This window comes from Mirounga leonina, unplaced genomic scaffold (assembly GCF_011800145.1).
Source record: "Mirounga leonina isolate KUSES-001 unplaced genomic scaffold, KU_Mleo_1.0 Mir_165, whole genome shotgun sequence".
Taxonomy (NCBI): Eukaryota; Metazoa; Chordata; class Mammalia; order Carnivora; family Phocidae; genus Mirounga; species Mirounga leonina.
Genome location: NW_023270415.1, coordinates 12,446,208 through 12,464,076, shown reverse-complemented (window position 1 = coordinate 12,464,076; position 17,869 = coordinate 12,446,208). Strand labels below are relative to the sequence as shown.

Below are 17,869 nucleotides of genomic sequence, written 5' to 3'. Positions count from 1 at the left end.
ATATAAATATAGCGATTTTATAGCAATCTATTGTAGCTGGAGTTTAGGGGATCTAGAAATTGAGTATGTTTTGAATGGCAGGTTGGGGACAAAGAATGGAAACTCTTAAATGTCAGGATTATACTGATACACTTTTCCTTGGTCAGATGTACGATGTATACATGGCATTTCACTAAGGGCAGTGGGGATCACTGTTCTACATTTCACAGTTACAGATTTTTTCATGCATTCACTAAATATTTATTGAGCACTTACTGTGTAGGTTGCAGGCAATTTAGGTACTAGGAACACACCAGTGACAAAGCATGCAAAAATCACTTCCCTGCTAAAACTGTACTTCTAGTGAAATCTAATAATTTTCAATGATCAGAAAGGTGCGATGCTTTGGGGAAGTCATTTTAAAAACCAGATGTAATACAATTGGGATGATGGCCTTGACAAAGAAAATCAGTGTTAGAAACAGTGTGGGGAGAGAGAACATTCAGAGACCAAAAAGGGTTTTGATAGCTTTTCTGGAGATCAGGTGAAATGAGAAATCCGTGATTCCTCTAAGATTTGAGCCTCAGTAACTGGAAAAATGGACCTTTTAAGAAATGTCAGAAAGGGGGACTGTTTTGGTGGGAAATCGTAGTGTATATTTTGATATGTTTTGAATATGACCTCCGGGGGACTGTTGTGGTGGAAAATCATGGGGTATACTTTGAAATGCCTGAATTTGACAGCCGCCTTTCCTCCAAGTGGAAATGCCCAGGAAGGGGCTCGAAATGCAGATCTGAACTCAGAAGAGAGGTCACTAACCAGGATTTATTGCAGCAGCTGGTATTATTTACTTATGCATCTATTTAAATCTGGCTCTAGGTAAGTGAGTTAATATAAGAGTACATAGTATCTTCTCTTCATGCAATGTCATGGGAAAACATTTGCAGTTTTAATCACTACTGCTTATTGGTATCACAGGAGTATGTAATGTTCCCGAGTAAGCCTAATCATGCAGTACTTTACCAAGGGGAAATTATATTCTTAATCCTAGGTAATGGCTGTTTTATGCCCTTAGTTTACATATTACGATTGTAGCTGTCATAGTAGCATATGTTGTCTTCATCCACATCAATAATTAATCCATTCTTGAAACTTACTAAGCTACTCACCTCAGTAATAAACTACTGATAAAATCCACTGCTTATTATTAAGAAATACTAATGTGAGCATAAGAGATTTAGGACTAGATTTATACTCCTGAAATTGCTGCAGCTGATGATACATTTTCTGCTCACTGATAACTGGTTTACATTTTTCATGGTATTAAAAATAACGATGTAGAAAATGCCTCTTAGAATATTTTTGTGAAAAGCTCTGTGAGAGCAAAAAGTTCCATCCACTTTTGTGTATTCTTAGATGGAACTTTATTTTCAGGAAATATTCCATTTTGTCTACCAGAAGCCCAAATTTGAATTGTAATAAAATTTTTCTTTTATTTATTAAGTTATTGTGCTATGTATACATCGAGGAGATTTGATGTAAGAAACCAACGGAGTGCTTTTGTTTAGCATCCTCCGTCTCTTTTAGACGAGTGTCTTGGTTTCAGGCAAGTAATAGGAGACACAACAAAGAAATGATCAGACACTTCCCTTCCACATTACAGAAAGTCCCAAAGGGCAGTTCCAGGGTTGGTTAATTCAGCTGCTAAGCCATATTTCTAAGGGCCAGTTGCTTTGTTTTTCTGCTAAGGCATTTTAGGAGTTCGGCTTTTCGCCCTTGTTCACTCATCGTTGCAAGATGGCTGTATCACCTCTAAGTGTCACATCCTCACAAATTAGTGATTAAAAGTTATATTTTCCTGCATTAAAAAATCGTTTTACAGAGATAAAATTTACATACCATAAGATTCACCCATTTAAAGCATACAGGTCGACGGCTTGAGTATATTTACAGTGTTGCACAGCCATTACCGTGGTCTACTTTTAGAACACTTCCATCACCCCAAAAAGAAAAAGTTACTCCCCATCCCCTACCCCCCACCCCTCGCCCTAGGCAACCACTAATCTGCTTTCTGTCTCTATAGACTTTCCGATTCTAGACATTTCATATAAATGGAACCACGCGAAGTTTTCAAGGTTCATTTATTCATGTCGTAACCTGTATCAGTACTTTATGACTTTTATTGCCAGAAAGCGTTCCATTTGTATGGATATGCCACATGCTCTTTATCTGCCAGTTGATGGATACTTAGTTTCCACTTTTTAGCCATTGTGAGTAACGTAGCTGCGAACGTTTGTGTACGAGGTTTTGTACTGACACACGTTTTCATTTCTCTTGGGCATATACGTAGGTGTGGCACTGCTGGGTCATAAGGTAGCTCTGGGTTTAACATTTTTGGAATGGCTCATTTGTTTCCCAAAGGGGCCGCATCATTTCACTAGTCCCGAGAGCACTGTATGAGGGTGTCAGTTTTTCCACATCCTGGACAACACTTGTTATCGTCTGTCTTTTTGTATAGCCATTCTAGTGGGTTTGAAGTGGTATCTCATTGTGGTTTTGTTGCATTTCCCTGATGACTAGTGACGTTGAGCATCTTTTCATGTGGCTGCTTGCCATCCATATGTATTATGTTTTCATTTTGTTGAAGGTGTTGCTTGATGTCCAAAACTTTTTGATTGGGATGAAATCTGATTTACCATATTTTTTCTCTTACTAGCTGTGCTTTTGGTGCCATCTCTATTTTTTACAGTAAAAACATTTTTATAAGTAAATGATACATGCACAGAAAGGTTGCCCAAACCACAAATAGACAGTTCATTGCATTTTCAGAAAGTAAACATAACAGAAATAACCAGTAGCCCAGAAGCTCCCTTCATGGTTCCTACAAGGTTAACTGTGATCTTGACTTCCAGCATCAAAGATAAATTTTGCCTGTCTTGGGATTTTATATAAGTTGAGTCATAGCAGTTGTTATTTTGTGTCTTAGATTTTTAAAATTCTGCATTACGTTTATAGAATCTTCTACACCAGTGGTGTGTACTTTATGTTTGCTTAATTTACTTTCATTATATGAATTTTCCACAGTATGTTTCCACTGCTGACAGACATTTGGATTACATTCAGAATCTTGTCTGTCAGGATAGAACTTCTGTGAATATTCTAGCCTTTTGGTGCTCATACACTTTCAAGGGTGGCCCGGCCTGGATTGTAGGAAAGGCATAGTGCAGCATGGTGGATGCTGCCGAGCAGTTAACCAAAGTGTTTGCCATCATCCATGCTATTACCAGTCTTAGGAATTCCAGAAGTCTTCCTCACCCCTACCATCAGTCAGAATTCCCCTCCCGTATCATTGTCCAGAGTTTCTGTACATGCACGTTCCTGAAACGGTCATTTCAAGGTCAATGACAAGGCTGTAATTCTTAGCTTAATCAAGTTCACCCTGTGGGGCTGAGGGGGGTGGTCTAGCCTTCCCATAAGCACTTGGCCTCCTGATACGTATATGCAATTGAGGTTCTGTCTGCATGGAGGGTAGGAGAGGGGAACAGATGGAAAGTGGAATTTGGTTGTGTCTGCTGAAAGTAGGAACATACATTCAGACCAAAGAGAGGACTACCAGAAAAGTGGCTTTTTGCCCCACAAGACACCTCTTCTGGAATTATTTTCAAAATTTAACAGGCCTTTGGTTTTCAGTTTAGCTAAATACAGTAAGTCCTCAATAAATATGTTCTATAGTGATTACGCTTCTCTCATTTTCATTTGTATTTTTCTAACATTACATTTTCATTAGGCGTGCTATAATAAATTGAATGTCGACCTTTGTACAGGGTAGCAAGTTCTCACTCTTACCTTCATCACAGTGCCTTATTGAAAATGTGCTGGGGAGTGCCCACTATAAAGTAGTTACCATTTTCCCCACAGAAACAGGGTTTCCATTAAATTTTCATTCTTGTTTAAGGCTTAGCTGCAAATTAATTAAAAATCTCACATATGGTGTTCTGTAAAAGCAAAGGTAATAAAGTAACTCTACACCTGTAGAATAATTTTAGATAGCAAAATTATCTTCTGGGTTATGTTACTGTCGAGCAAGGAGGGGTCCTTGCTTTTCTAAGGGGCCCATCTCTAGGATTGCATGTACACACAAAAATACAGTTTTACTTACTGATACATTTCAGTGGTCTAAAACAAATATTCTGGGAGCCTGGGTGGCTCATTTGGTTGGGTGACTGCCTTCGGCTCAGGTCACGATGAGTCCTGGGATCGAGTCCCGCATCGGGCTCCCTGCTCAGCCGGGAGTCTGCTTCTCCCTCTGGCCCCCCCTGCCCCAGGCTCTCTCTCTCTCTCTCATTCTCTCTCAAATGAATAAATAAAATCTTTAAAAAGAAATAAAACAAGTATTCTACCTATACTAAAGACTTCTGGAAAAAAAAAATTTTGTTTCTGTTAGAATTTCTGTTGTTTTTTTGAGTGGTTTTGGATAGCCAAGATGATAAAGGTCTTGAGGAGTCCGTCCAGTAAAAGTACTGGTCTGACAACCATGACTGTGGACCAGGGGAGTAAGTGTCATAAAACAGAGACTCTGGTCAGTCCTGGAGAGACAGGCCTCATCAGTAGGCAAATTCAGCCCTAGGTAAGGGTCTCCTGTCCTAATTGGCTTTCCCATATCTGCCCTCTGAACATTGGAAGCACTGTGGTCATTGGTGATGATTCATTTTGGACTATGTGCCAGGTGTGATCATCTTGTTTTAGAAATGTTTTTCCCCTAAGTCAGTGTGAGCTATACAAAATTGAAGTGCACTGCCATATAAACGTAGGTTAAATTTCCTATCTGAATTGTTGTGCCTTTTCTGGTTCACACCCATTCATGCCTTTCCTGTTCCTAGTTTGACCTTTTTTAACTCGACCTGTTTTGGTACAAGTTCCATCTCAATCAAGCAAAGTGATACTTTACCTTGTCACGGTATTGAAAGGAAACTTGGACTCCATGTTTGAGGTCAGTAGTAGGTTAAAACCCGGCTTTTTAGAAGGCCCTTTAAAATAATTTGATTCGCATTTGGCTCCCTGTAGCATTGCTCCTGTGTTAGCCGGAGAGGCTTAACACATTTCAGGGAAACATGGTACCCCTTCGGTTAGCACTAGAATTGATGTGGTTTAGTGAGTTTCCTTGAAGAATGGTTCTTTGTGCAACTCTCTTGAGCAACAAGTGAGTTGGATTAGTTTGTTATGACTTTAAAGTAAATTACAAAACTTATGTAAATAAGGAAGTACTTTGTGGGAAAAACATAGGTGTAGATTTTTGCAGAGCTTTTTGTCTTGAGGATTACGACAATCCTCCGTTTTCATCTGGTTGTAGAGCCAGGGGGAAATTCCTCTTTTGGTGGGGGGAACGTTTTTGTGAAAATCTGTGACATGCATTTCTATGTATACATTTATTTCTTTAGCCTGTCAGAGTTCACTCTTCTCAGAATATTTCGAGGATACAAGATTTTTGTTATTGTTGGAAAGTTTTATGTCCCTTGCATTATCTCATGTCCATGGAGTTAATGCAAGGTGCATTTTCCTGCAGTCCTCAGGGAATTGTGGAGACAAGCATTAATACTTCTGAAGACCACCCATGCACCAGGCATGTGCCATATCTTATTTAATCATTAAAATATCCCTTAGAGGTAGATGTTATGTGTATTTTTCAGTTGAATAATCCGGTCAAGAGGTGTTAAATAAGTTGCCCCAGGTACGTCGGTAATGGCTGAGACTCAGACCGAGTACCATTCTTTTCCCTCTACAATATATGCCTTCTCATATTTCTACCGAAATGATTCTGATTTTTGCTCTAGATAATTGCAATTCACAAAGTAAAAGTGAAAGCCTCTGAGTGTGCTGTGTTAACAGGCAAGTACCTTTTCAGGTACAGTGAGGATTAAAATGGATTTTCTTTAACATTTTCAGATAAATGCATTTTATTGTGAATTGTAATATTTTGAATACTGTAATTGGATTTAAAATATATTTCCTGAAAATTAGGTTAAGAGGCAATGTATTAGGTATATAAAGTTGGAATATGAAAATTGACAGAGGTATTTTACAGAGAAATGAAATCGTGTTGAATTTTAAGCCCAATTAAAATCGTTTTATGTGTATTCTTATTACTGAAAAGAGCTTATTACTGTTATTGTTACCACCAACATATGTGAAACAGTTAATATATAATAAAGCCGGCACACTTTGGAAGATTATAGAAAGACATATTAAAGAGTGTGGGCTGTACCCTGGGAGCAATAAGAAGCCTTGAATGAGCTTTCCTAAGGAGGGTGACATGATAAGATTTGCACCATATAACTGCAAGGTGAGGAATGAATTTGAAATGCCAACTTGGGAGGCATGGAGATTAGTTAAGAGACCTGGGCCTTAATTCTAGCAGTAGATTACAGATATCTTAAACTAAGGAATTGCTCATGGGAGTAAGTCCAGTGGATGGAGGTGGGAGATTTTAAGGAGGTAGAAAATGGCAGGACATAGGACATACCTCTTGGTTGTTTGTAAGGGAAGAAGATGATGAAAGAGATTTCTGGTTTAGGTCCGTTAACAGAGCTAGGAGCAAAGAGGGGGACACAGCTCTGTGGAGTGGTGGAGGGACTTCAATGATGAAAAGCTAATTTAAAAATATTTCGGTAGGCAGTTTAGTAAAGGGAGATAGACTCAGGGCAGATTTTGGTGAAAGATGTTGATTTTGGAATCATGGCCATCTAGATGGCCAGGGAAGTCCTGGGAGTGTATAGGATCATCCAACAGCAATATGCTCAATGGGAAGAGAAGAGGCAAGAGGATGTTTTTCCTAGCTCTCCCCCTCCTTGTTCATCACGTGCTTTCCCTCATTGATCGGCCTGCTTCCCAGAGGCATTTGAATTTTGCGACTCTGATAGAAATGATCCAGCTTTCTATAATGGAAAAACTTAGTAGTTACTTTTAACCTTGAGGACAATAAATAGGTGAGTTCAGCAGCATAATGAGAAAATAACCAAAAGAAAAGGTAGATGGGCATACCTTTGTTTTCCAAGACTTTTAATGCAGTTTTCATACAGTATCTTTCTGTTGGCACCTCCTGCTTCTCCCCACTCTCATTGGCTCTAGCCAGCACTTCGTTGACATTTTCCAGAAGCTTTCCATGTCGTATCTCTTGCCCTTGCAAGGGCCTTAAATGGTAGATAGTACGATCTCTCTTCTATAGCAGAGACTCCTAGAGCTCAGGTAGTTCCCCCGGGAGCTCAGAGTGAGTAAGTGTTCCTTCACAGCAGGTGTGCGCCTTGGCACCGTGTGCTGTTGGCATCAGGCACGGCGTGACTGGATTACTAGCCGTTTCTTGGTTTGTACACCCTTCATTCTCTCTCCCTGGTTTTTCTAGTCTCGAGAGAGAACGTTGTGTGTCGTTCCTCCACGCACTGTGTGAACAGGAGGCTGCGAAAGCTGCCCTGATCCTGATCGGTCTTCTCTTGCCCTTCCTCTTGGGAGTTCAGAGCTGCCACGGAAGGGTGGAGCCCCACCGCCTGGGCCACCTCCTGGCTCTGTCGCTTGTTAGCTGTGTGACCCTGGACGGCTACTCTGCCTTCTGTGCCTCCGTTCCCTTCTTGTCAAGATGGGGCGTTGGTGGCAGTCCTAGCATCTGTCATTAGGAGGAGGTCATTAGATAGTGAGGATTGAAGTGAGGTCGTGTTCGTAATGAGCAGCGCCTGGGGGAGAATGCCACACATCAGAGCACATTAAAAAAATCAGACACCCAAAGCATCCTCCATAATTTACATTGCAACTGACCCCTTTCACTCATCTTTTCCTTCCGTTGAATTAGAAGTTTTATATTTTTGTTTATTCATACCCTGTATTATGAAAGGATTTGAGGTCTTTGTGTTTCCAGTGTTGAAAGCGGTGAACACTAAAGCCCAGGGATTACTGGTGCTCCGTAAATGTTTTGTTGAATGCCGCCATCCTTTCAGAACTCGTGTCAAATGTGTTTTTTATTTGGGGGCAGTGGGGAAAGAACACAGACATTATTTACTGATTCACCATACAGAGCAAACAGAGGCAGTCTATACATGACTTCTGTTCTATAACACCAAGACCCTTTGACATCCCTTAGCCGCCTTTATTTTATAGAATAACAAATGAAATATAGAGAATTTCGGTTATGGCAAGTTAATTGCAGCCCATAACCCACAATTCAGATTTTTTTTTTTTTTTTTTTATAAAATAAGACAGGGGACTAAAAAGAAGATGGGGGATATTTCTTGGAAAGCAAAGAAGCCGATGTCAAAGAATTTGTTTTAATTGCTTTTGCTCTTACATTAAATAAAAATTAATTCAAAACAATATGTTTGTTTTCTTTGATTCATGACTGCTCCAACAAGCCTTTTCCAACCTTTCCTAGTGAATTTCCTGAAGGAAGCTTCTGTTTTTGAGAGAAGAGCCTTAACAGTATTAAAATGCTCTCTTTCGGGCGCCTGGGTGGCTCAGTCGGTTGAGCGACTGCCTTCGGCTCAGGTCATGATCCTGGAGTCCCTGGATCGAGTCCCGCATCGGGCTCCCTGCTCGGCGGGGGGTCTGCTTCTCCCTCTCCCATTCCCCCTGCTTGTGTTCCCTCTCTCGCTGTGTCTTTCTCTGTCAAATAAATAAATAAAATCTTTAAAATAAAATAAAATAAAATAAAATGCTCTCTTTCGAAGACGACCGCAGCATCAAAGCAAACAAAAGGAAATTAGCACTCAAAGAGGTCCTTCTGCTTTGAAAAAAAACTTTTTAGAAATCACAGAGAACTCCAGTGCCTTTTGAATGGACAATTCCGAACCCTAAGAACACTATAAATAGCTTCTGATATTAATATATTAATAGATGAAGTTGCTCTGAAATGTCTTAACAGACCCTCCTATTTTCTTCTACCTATGTAAGAGGATACATAATTAAGTTTAGGCAAACGTGACCAGTAAGTGACAGTCAGAGATAGAATTTCGAATAATTTATTTTCCATTTCATGCTTTACAGCGCTTTGTCACTATTATATCTGTCTGCACCTTGGGTGTCCTTCTCTGAGTAATAGCTGCATAATATATTGACCATGACATCTGAAAGTACAGCAGCACCTGAAAAGAATACACTCTAAATCTCAGTTCATCTGCTTCATCTAAGGAGGAGTGGATCTGTAGAGAGGGGCTGCTTTTTCTGCTCTTTTTCGCTTAATTATTGCTCCCACTTTGTTACTCAAAACATTTCACTTCCAGTTTCCCGTTCTTTTTAAAATTTGAGTACTTGATGTCTTCTTCGTTTCAACCATCTCTGTGTTAACTGTAGCCGAGACATTATTTTTTCTTCTCCTTTTTCTCATTTCATAGCTCTTCCCGAGTGCTCTGATAACGGGTGTTTTGGAGTGTGATGGAGCGTGGGTGAGGTGACATTCTTGGCTTCTGAAACTCAGAATCTGGTGGGAGATGGGCTGCAACTCTCCGTCGTTGAATTTCTTTGGGACTAAGGGAAGCAGTTGAGCAAAAAAATCAGGACCTAGGTACCAGGATCTTTTCTTGATGAATCTATGATAGGTAGTGGCCCAGCTCAGAGGAAAGTTCTCGATGACTATAGTTTGGCAGAAAAATGGTTTTTAGGTGCAATTGCATGTGAGTTCATAGGTGCATGGAATACTTCTGATTTATCAAAACTTACAGCAGTTTGTGATTCTCTCAGGTTTTACTTTTGTCCATTGAAAGAATAGATTAAAAGAATACTAAAGGCAAAGGTGACTTTTACTTAAACTCAAGCATACAGTTTGTCGTTATTTAAAAAAAATCACTTAGCACTCACTTGTAGTTACCTCTTGATTTGTTTTCTGATACTCCCTGCCCACCTTCTTGGATGAGTGGCCTTGCCCTGCTGGTTTTATCCTAACATCTTTATGTTCTGCCTCTGCTGCTTTCATTTGATTGCATTGCCTTCTCAGTAATCTTTAAAAAGAAATAAATCCCAGATCTCTTCCTTTCCTCATTTTCTTTTGTTTCTTTGTGGCTTTGTTGCAGAGCCTTGACACCGTTGACCATAATTTCTTCTAGAAGGATTTTTCTCTTTTGTCCAAACAGGACTTTGGAATATTCTGGTTTTCCTCCTGCATATTTGATATTCCCCCTTCTCTCATCTCACCATTTCTGAAAGCTCAGTCTTTGCCCTTCTGTCACTCTTTTTTGTGACTGGATCCATGGGTGAACGGACTCTGTAAGGCTGTCTCTCTAGATATCTAAAGATATCTGTAGTCTGTACTGTCAGCCTTTCTTCTTAAGGCAGTTCTTCATTCTGCATTGCTTACTCATGGGAGACCAGTTGGACTGTTGTGATGTAACTTTCAACTCCTCTCTACAAGAGAACTCCTCTTTCTTTTGGGAAGTGATACAGGGTGGAAACCCCAGTTATCCCTTTTCCTTCGTATCTATTGGTTCAAGTTGTATCTGTTTCCATCTCCCATCATCTGCGTCTTCAGTCTGTCTGTCTCTCTATCAAATGCCTGTCGAGGACCAGGAAGATAGGTAAGTTTGGATAAGTCTCAGGACAGGATGGGGAACGGCATTCCAAGTGAGTGGAACATAAACAAAATAGGGAGGGTGTTGTGAATGGTCAGGAGTCTCACTTGTTTTGAGTATTTTGGAGATAGGATGGGGAGGGATGGGGTTAGAGAAATTTAATCTTGTGTGGGTAGGAAATAAAGCAAATCAGACATTTTTGAAGAGAGGAAATGTGGTGAAAGCTGCATGAAATGGACATCAGTTGAGCTTTATAATGCAAACAATTAGGAGCCAGGAAAGGCGTTGGTGAGTTGGAGATAAAGGGGTTTGGGGGGAGTCAAGGTCTCAAGCCCAGGAGGTTGGGGCTCTGTGGTGAGACAGTAAGAGGGCACCTTTGAAGGGAGCTGATGTCGGTTCTAGCGATACTCAGCTTGAGCTGACATGAAGCCGTTTGAAAGGAATTGTCCATCAAGCATCTGAGGATAAGCAATTTCACAGAACTTGTGCGAATGAGTGCACAGGGCTGGAGAATGAAGTTTGTGAGTCATAAGTGCCTTTTCAGCCTTTACTGCTTTTTCCATTCCTCATGATTCATTCTTTTGTACTTTAATGCTGTCGTGTTATTTATGTTAATAATAAACCTCATTTATCTTGAAGATAGCTTTCTGTTAGGCTGCCATGAAATCTTCAAACTTACTTTTCTTGGTGACAAATAAGTGATTATAAGGCTATGGCTTGTCACAGTTTCATAACTTTGGACAAATTTATCTATCGCTGTGAGTTAAGTACATTAAGATTAACGTTTCACGGGTACTAATGGCAGAGCGGCATAATCAATTGCAGGAAATTTGAATTTGTGAGCCCTGCAGCAAAAGCTCCAAGATTTTCTCGGAAACTATCAAAGGGTGCGTTGCGGTTGTTATCGAATGGTCAGGTGTTTTTTATCTTTTAATAGGAAGGAATGATGGTCATGATGCTGATAAGAGGAATAATGGATCTTTGCTTTCTTATTTCTCCGTAATACGTACGTTGTTAACTCACATGAGGCCACATAGCTTGAGGCCTCGTGGTTAGGCAGTGGTGGGGTTGGGGGTGGAGAACAGTAAGAAGTGAGGAAAGACTTGGCTTTGATAGAGAAAACCACTTTCTTCTACTCAGACATGCCCACGTTGGGAGGAAGCCAACACCTTTTGTCTTTTGAGGGCGAGTCTCTGAAGGGAGAGTGGAGAACTGCCCTGTTTTTGGGTTGAAGAATTCTCCTCTCTTTTTCAACTACTGTTGTTGATAGCCATAGCAGGAGTGGGGGTTCGGAGGGCAAGAGGCAGGCCCTCTGCCACCTGCTGTGCTTTGTGCTCAGGCTCCAGAAGGCCTTGGTGAGGCAGAGCCCTGCCTGCAGTCACCTTGAGTCCCGCGGACTCCGACGGAGCGAGGCGGCCGCCCAGAGTGGGACTGTCGTGCGTCTAGGCGGCAGATGTAGCGAGAATGCCGTCTAACCCCTAGACTCCTTAGCAACGGTCAGGGTCATTTAAATACTTGGGCTTCACTCTCAAGTAAGCTGCTCTCCATTCTCAAAATTCATCACCCTGTTTCTATGTCTTTGCTGCCTGCATATAATTAATGCTAATGAGCGCGAACCGTGAGAGAAATCTAGGAATAAAGAGAGTACTCTGGGCGGGCGGAGAGAGGTGTGAAGAAGCCCAGCTGGGAAGACACAGCCCTCCTTATGTTACAGATCCTGATGCTCAGACAAGTTAGTGACTTGAGAAGTTCACAGAGCTAAAGAGCCGTGAACCGAACCAAAAATCCAGGACTTCATTGCTAGCTCAGAGACCTTTTGTGGGAGCATGTTGCCTCTCAGAATTTGTCAACAGAGTTGCAGAAGTGCCCAGCATCCCCGCCTCTGCGCTCTGTAGTGTACCACGGACCAGACACACCCCAGAGCCTGCGTCTACTGTTGTTAGGCTTTGAAGTTAGCTTCCAAGCTCCCTAGACTGATAAGAACTGCTTGGACCTCTACCAAAGCCTTCCTTTGACTGGATGGGCTGCTTCCTCATTTTCTAAACCATGTTCTCAAGTGTCCTACGCCTTTCCGTTCAAACTCCTTTGTCCCTCAGCGGATTTTGGAGCATGTATCCTCACTATTGTGTATATTCAGTAATAAATTATATTCATGCACTCATATGTATTTGATCTAGATCTTTTTCTGTACATATAATTATTTTGTGAGGCATAGGGAAACTGAAATTTTAAAAAGGACAGAAATAAATGAGCAGAAGTTCTGGTATGTATTTTCTGATCATCTGTGGATTGTTTCGTCCCTCTGTCCCCCATCCCTACTGGAACTCCACTTAGGCTTAGGAGAGGAAATTCCAAATACTGTCACTTTAATTGTTAGAGTCCTTTGGCTTTATTCCTATGGCTACTAGTCTTGTTCATATTTAAACCTCCATTTTCTTCACACTTTCTGCTTGTTCATTTGTCTTCACACTTTCTGCTTGTTCATTTGTCTCTACAACCTGTGTATTGATCAGGGTTCTCCAGAGAAACTATATATTGAGAATACGTATCTGAGACAGAAAGAGAAACTAAGATTTGTTTTAAGGAACTGGCTCATGAGATCGCAGGAACTGGCCAGTCCAAAATCTGCAGGGCAGGTCACAGACTGGAAACTCAGGCAGAATTTGTATGTTATAATCTGGGGGTAGTATTTCTTCTTCTTCAGAGGACCTCAGTCTTTTCTCATAGACCTTCAACTAATTGGATGAAGCCCACCACATTATGGGGATTAATCTTCTTTATTAAAAGTCTACTGACTTAAGTGTTATCACATCTTTAAAAAGTACCTTCACAGCAACATCTAGACTGGTGTTTTTTTTTTTTTTTTTTTAAAGATTTTATTTATTTGTCAGAGAGAGAGAGTGCAAGCACACAAGCAGGGGGAGTGGCAGGCAGACCAGGCAGAGGGAGAAGCAGACTCCCTGCTCAGCAGGGAGCCCGACGCGGGGCTCGATCCCAGGACTCTGGGATCATGACCTGAGCTGAAGGCAGACGTTTAACTGACTGAGCCACCCGGGTGCCCCTGGACTGGTGTTGGACCAAACAGCTGGGCACCATAGCCTAGCCATGTTGACCCATGAAATGAGCCATCATGCACCTCTGGCATGATCTTTCAGCTGGAGCTTTTGTGATATCCTTCTAGCTTATCTTCCAGGCTCCTGTGTCCCATCTTCCACTTCTTTTCTACCCTCATACTGCCATAGGACTTTAGAAGGACAGACGCTGGCATGGGCAAATTTGATTCTAAGCAGCATAAGTAATAATAATAGTCACTGTGCTAATATATTTTTTAGTGTTCCCCAAAATACAGTTAGGATAACATTTAAAGTTCTGTGCCACCCGAACCCCTCTAACTTCCAGCCTCATCTTTCCTGTCACAGTCAGACATACATACGCTCTAGCTACCCTCAGAGGTACTTTTAGTTCTTCATATACACTGGTAATTTCCCATCACTATGGCTTTGCTTTATGAGATAGAATCAAGACTAATATAAGGCAAAGTATAAGATGATAGGAATAAGGAGGGGGCTATAGGAGAGCAGAAGTTGATACGAATAGTTCAAGCTTTCGAGACCTGAAAAAACTTTCATTAAAGTGGGGAGAGAGGAAAGGGTGAGCTAGATAGTGTGATGGGCTGAATTGCGCCTCCCCTCCCCCCATTCATATGTTGAGGTCTGAACTCCTGCCACATCAAGATGTGACCATATTTGGAGACAGGATCTTTATAGAGGTATTTAGGCTAAAATGAGGTGGTTCGGGTGGGCCCTCATCCAGTATGACTGGTGTCTTTATATAAGAAGAAGAAATTTGGACACAGACACACACAGGGGAAAGATGATGTGAGGTCAGAGGGAGAAGGTAGCCATCTACAAGACGAAGAAAGAGCCCTCGGAAGAAACCAAGCCTGCTGACACTTTGCTCTTGGACTTTCAGCCTCCAGAACTTCGAGAAGATACATTTCTGTTGTTTGCACCACCCAGTCTGTGGGGCTTTGTTATGGTGGCCCTAGCACACTAATGCAGGTGGAGTGAGGAAGGGCTCAGGGAGCACAGAGTGAGCTGAAGCAGAGAGGCCGCGGAAATGTGGAGCGTTATGTTAGTGGGTCATGCAGCGAAGTTACTACTGCTGGGTTATAGCTGATTTCCAGAATGTGTTGGAAATTTGCCTGGTCCTTGAATTAACCACGTTCTAAAGGTATGGAAAGAGGATCTCTAATGATGTTTGGTCTTAAAGTGAGAGCAAGAGCCTCCAAGCGAAGAGGGTTTCCAGTAAGTACCAGAACAGGACTGTGTTTCCCAGTCTTGGGTCCCATGTTGATTGTGAGGGAAAAATCTCTTCTGCCACTGACCTGCTAAGACCCAGGTGGTAGAATGAGCAACAGGTGGTAGAGGTTCTCTGGTTAGTTCATTCTGTGTTATGCGCTAGTCACACAAGAGTCTTAGCGATCTTCCAATTACCCATTTTTAGCTTGGGTTGGCTGAGGTGCCAACAATTCCCTTTTTTTAGAGCACTTTTAGATTTCTAGAAGATTGTGGAGATAGTCCAGGAAGTTCCCATATAACCCATACCTAGTTCCCTGTTATTAACATCTTACCTTAGCATGTTATGTTTGTTAGAATTAGTGGACCGAAATCTGTACTTCATGAAGTCTGAATTTTATTCAGTTTCCTTAGTTTTAAATTAACTTCTTTTCTGTGTTGTAAGAGCTCACCTATGATATTATGTTACATTTAGTTCTTATGTCTCCTTAGGCCCCTTTTGTCACTGACATTTTCTTAGGCTTTCTTGGTTTCTGTTGACCTTGACAGTTCTGAGGAGTACCGGTCAGGTATTTTGTAGACTGTCCCTCTACTGAGATCCCTGTGATGTTTTCTTCATGATTAGACTGGGGTTTTAGGTTACTGGGGGGAAGACCACGGGGGTAACATGTCATTTTCAGCACATCCTGTCCAGGGTGCACGCTGTCAACACGACTGATGACTGTGGATGCTGACCTTGCTCCCCTGGTCCAGGTAGCATTTGTCTGGTTTCTTCACTGTAAACTCACTCTCTGAAACAAAGTCACCTTGTGCAGCATCCACTTACGGCGTGGGGACCCTCAATTTTTAAAACACAAAAAGACCGTGAAGCAGATGTTGAAGATCACGTGTGAGTATATGATGTTGCTGAGTTATAAGGAGTGGCAAGGCGAAACACAAAAAGAAACCAGGCTTTTTTTTTTTTTTTTTTGGCTTGTTTTGTTTCAGAAAAAATACTCTGTAACGTTGCTATGAGAAGTGAGAAAAAAACGTTCATTTGAACTCTGTGATTTGCCGAATGGAAACAGCTTTCAACCTTGGGCCTTCTTTATTTAATTAAGGCAGTGGGTTCTTATCTTTACACTGTACACTTATCTGTACCACTGGGACTCCAGCTATTGTTGGAGCCAGAAGAGGAAAGATTAAAATTGGTCTGTCTTTCATTATTAATTGAAGCGTTATAGAGCATTGTTTTCTCAAAGGCAGTGCCTTGACAGTTGCATTTACTGGGCAGTCGTGGTCCGTGTTGGTTTTTCATGGTCTGTCCTAGCTTGGCCTTGAATGTGGTCTTTTTCTCGGTTCCCGTTTCTATTATAGGCAGAGGACTTCATTACCTCCCTCTAGCGGTCAGCTATATAATCTTGAATTCTAGTTAGGACAAACTCAGCAGGTAGAAAAAGCAAATCGGTGACTATTCCCGTGATGATTTGCCTTCACATTTTAATATGGATGCTAAAATGACATCGTGATTGAATTTTAGCTCTGTCCTTTTGGATCAGAACTGATTTTTAAACGAGACAGTGTTTTAACATGGTAAGTAATTATAACTTGATTAAAAGCTATAATGATGAAGATAGCATTCTAGGCAGAAGGTTTACCTAGCTACTGTTTTACTACGAACCTCAGTGGGCATTTGATTTAAACCGGGGAATTGAATTTGGCTTCTTGCAAGTGTTTTATCAGTGGTGTAAGAGCAAGTACATATTCTAGATAAACTTGAAAGCTACAAAGCTTTATGAAGCCAGGAGTGCGGGAGTCCTCTAGAGCAATGTCTTTCATTCCTTCACAGATAAAATTTTATCTCCGGTGCAGGAAATGGCCTTCTTTTAGAGCTCTACATCAACATTCATTATATTACCATGACTTTAAGAAGATGCAGCATTACAGGGTGCTATCTCTGTATATCCTTAGAGAGTTGAAATAATTTACCAGAATTTGAGGCCGGCTTTGTCTTATTTTTGATGGAAATACCAGGTGACACAGTATGTGATTTTGCAGGTACTGATACCTGGAATGAGTGCTGGTGTTTGTGCCCAGACCCGAAGTTTTGTCCTCTCGAGAACCAGAGGGGATGGCATTTAAGGAAAAGCAACTAAATCAATGTGCAATCTGCCAGTGTCCTTAGATGTGCTCCTGATTAGCACTAAAGTGGAACTCAAGAGGCCGCGACCCACTGAGCGTTGCCTCTGTTCAGAAATAAGAAGAAAGGAACTCCTACAGAGAACCTGGATTAAAGAAGTGGTCTATGTGTGCCTATTTGGGATACTTTTGTTGCATGTGGTACCATAGAGATGTAACAGATAACAATTAAGGAGAAGTTGGTCTATCTTTGTGGTTCTCACTAGAAATGCATTACTAACGAGGCGACTTGTCTGTTGTTTACCCAGCTCCATCTGATCCACTGGAACTCCACCCTGTTTGGCAGTATTGATGAGGCCGTGGGGAAGCCACATGGCATTGCCATCATTGCTTTGTTTGTTCAGGTAAATCATCCCCTGTCGTGACTGTTGTATTGTTCAGGGATGCTTACTTCTGATTCCTTTGCAGAATATTTTGTGTGCTCTCTCAGTTTTATTACTTTTTTAAACTCCTGTGCAGAGAACACAGGTAATTTGAAAAGAGAACACTTGATTTTTCTGGCTCGTAAGAGGGCAGTCATAGTCATTGGTAGAAGATTCATTTAGTCAGTAGACATTTTCTTCCAACTGGCCTTCAGGGTCTTTGGAGAAATGATGTCGAAGATGTCCTGAAGGCAAAGTTCATTTTATTAATGAAAAAGGATTTTAGAAAATGTTTTTGGACCCTGGCTTGCTGTGAAATCGAAGAAAAATCGATGATGTAATCATGTAGTAGACTCTTTTAGCTCTTTGTTATTAATAATTTTCAGTCCAAGATGATTTGAAGTGTCCGATAGAAAAACACTGATGAAATAAGACTGGCGAAGATCTTGATGGATACAGTCAATATAAAGTTTAGATTTGAGCTCGTGGTGGGCACAGGATATTAATTAAA

General features: G+C 41.2%; 1 protein-coding gene across 2 annotated transcripts in view; it reads left to right on the top strand.

Moving 5' to 3' along the window:
* CA8 (carbonic anhydrase 8) overlaps positions 1-17,869 on the top strand; it is a 94,378-nt gene that overhangs the window by 26,771 nt on the left and 49,738 nt on the right. For both annotated transcript variants that reach the window (XM_035011209.1, XM_035011208.1), the window contains exon 4: positions 17,245-17,340. In XM_035011209.1, coding sequence (XP_034867100.1) covers positions 17,245-17,340 — 96 coding nt within the window. The remainder of the gene's footprint in view (positions 1-17,244; positions 17,341-17,869) is intronic.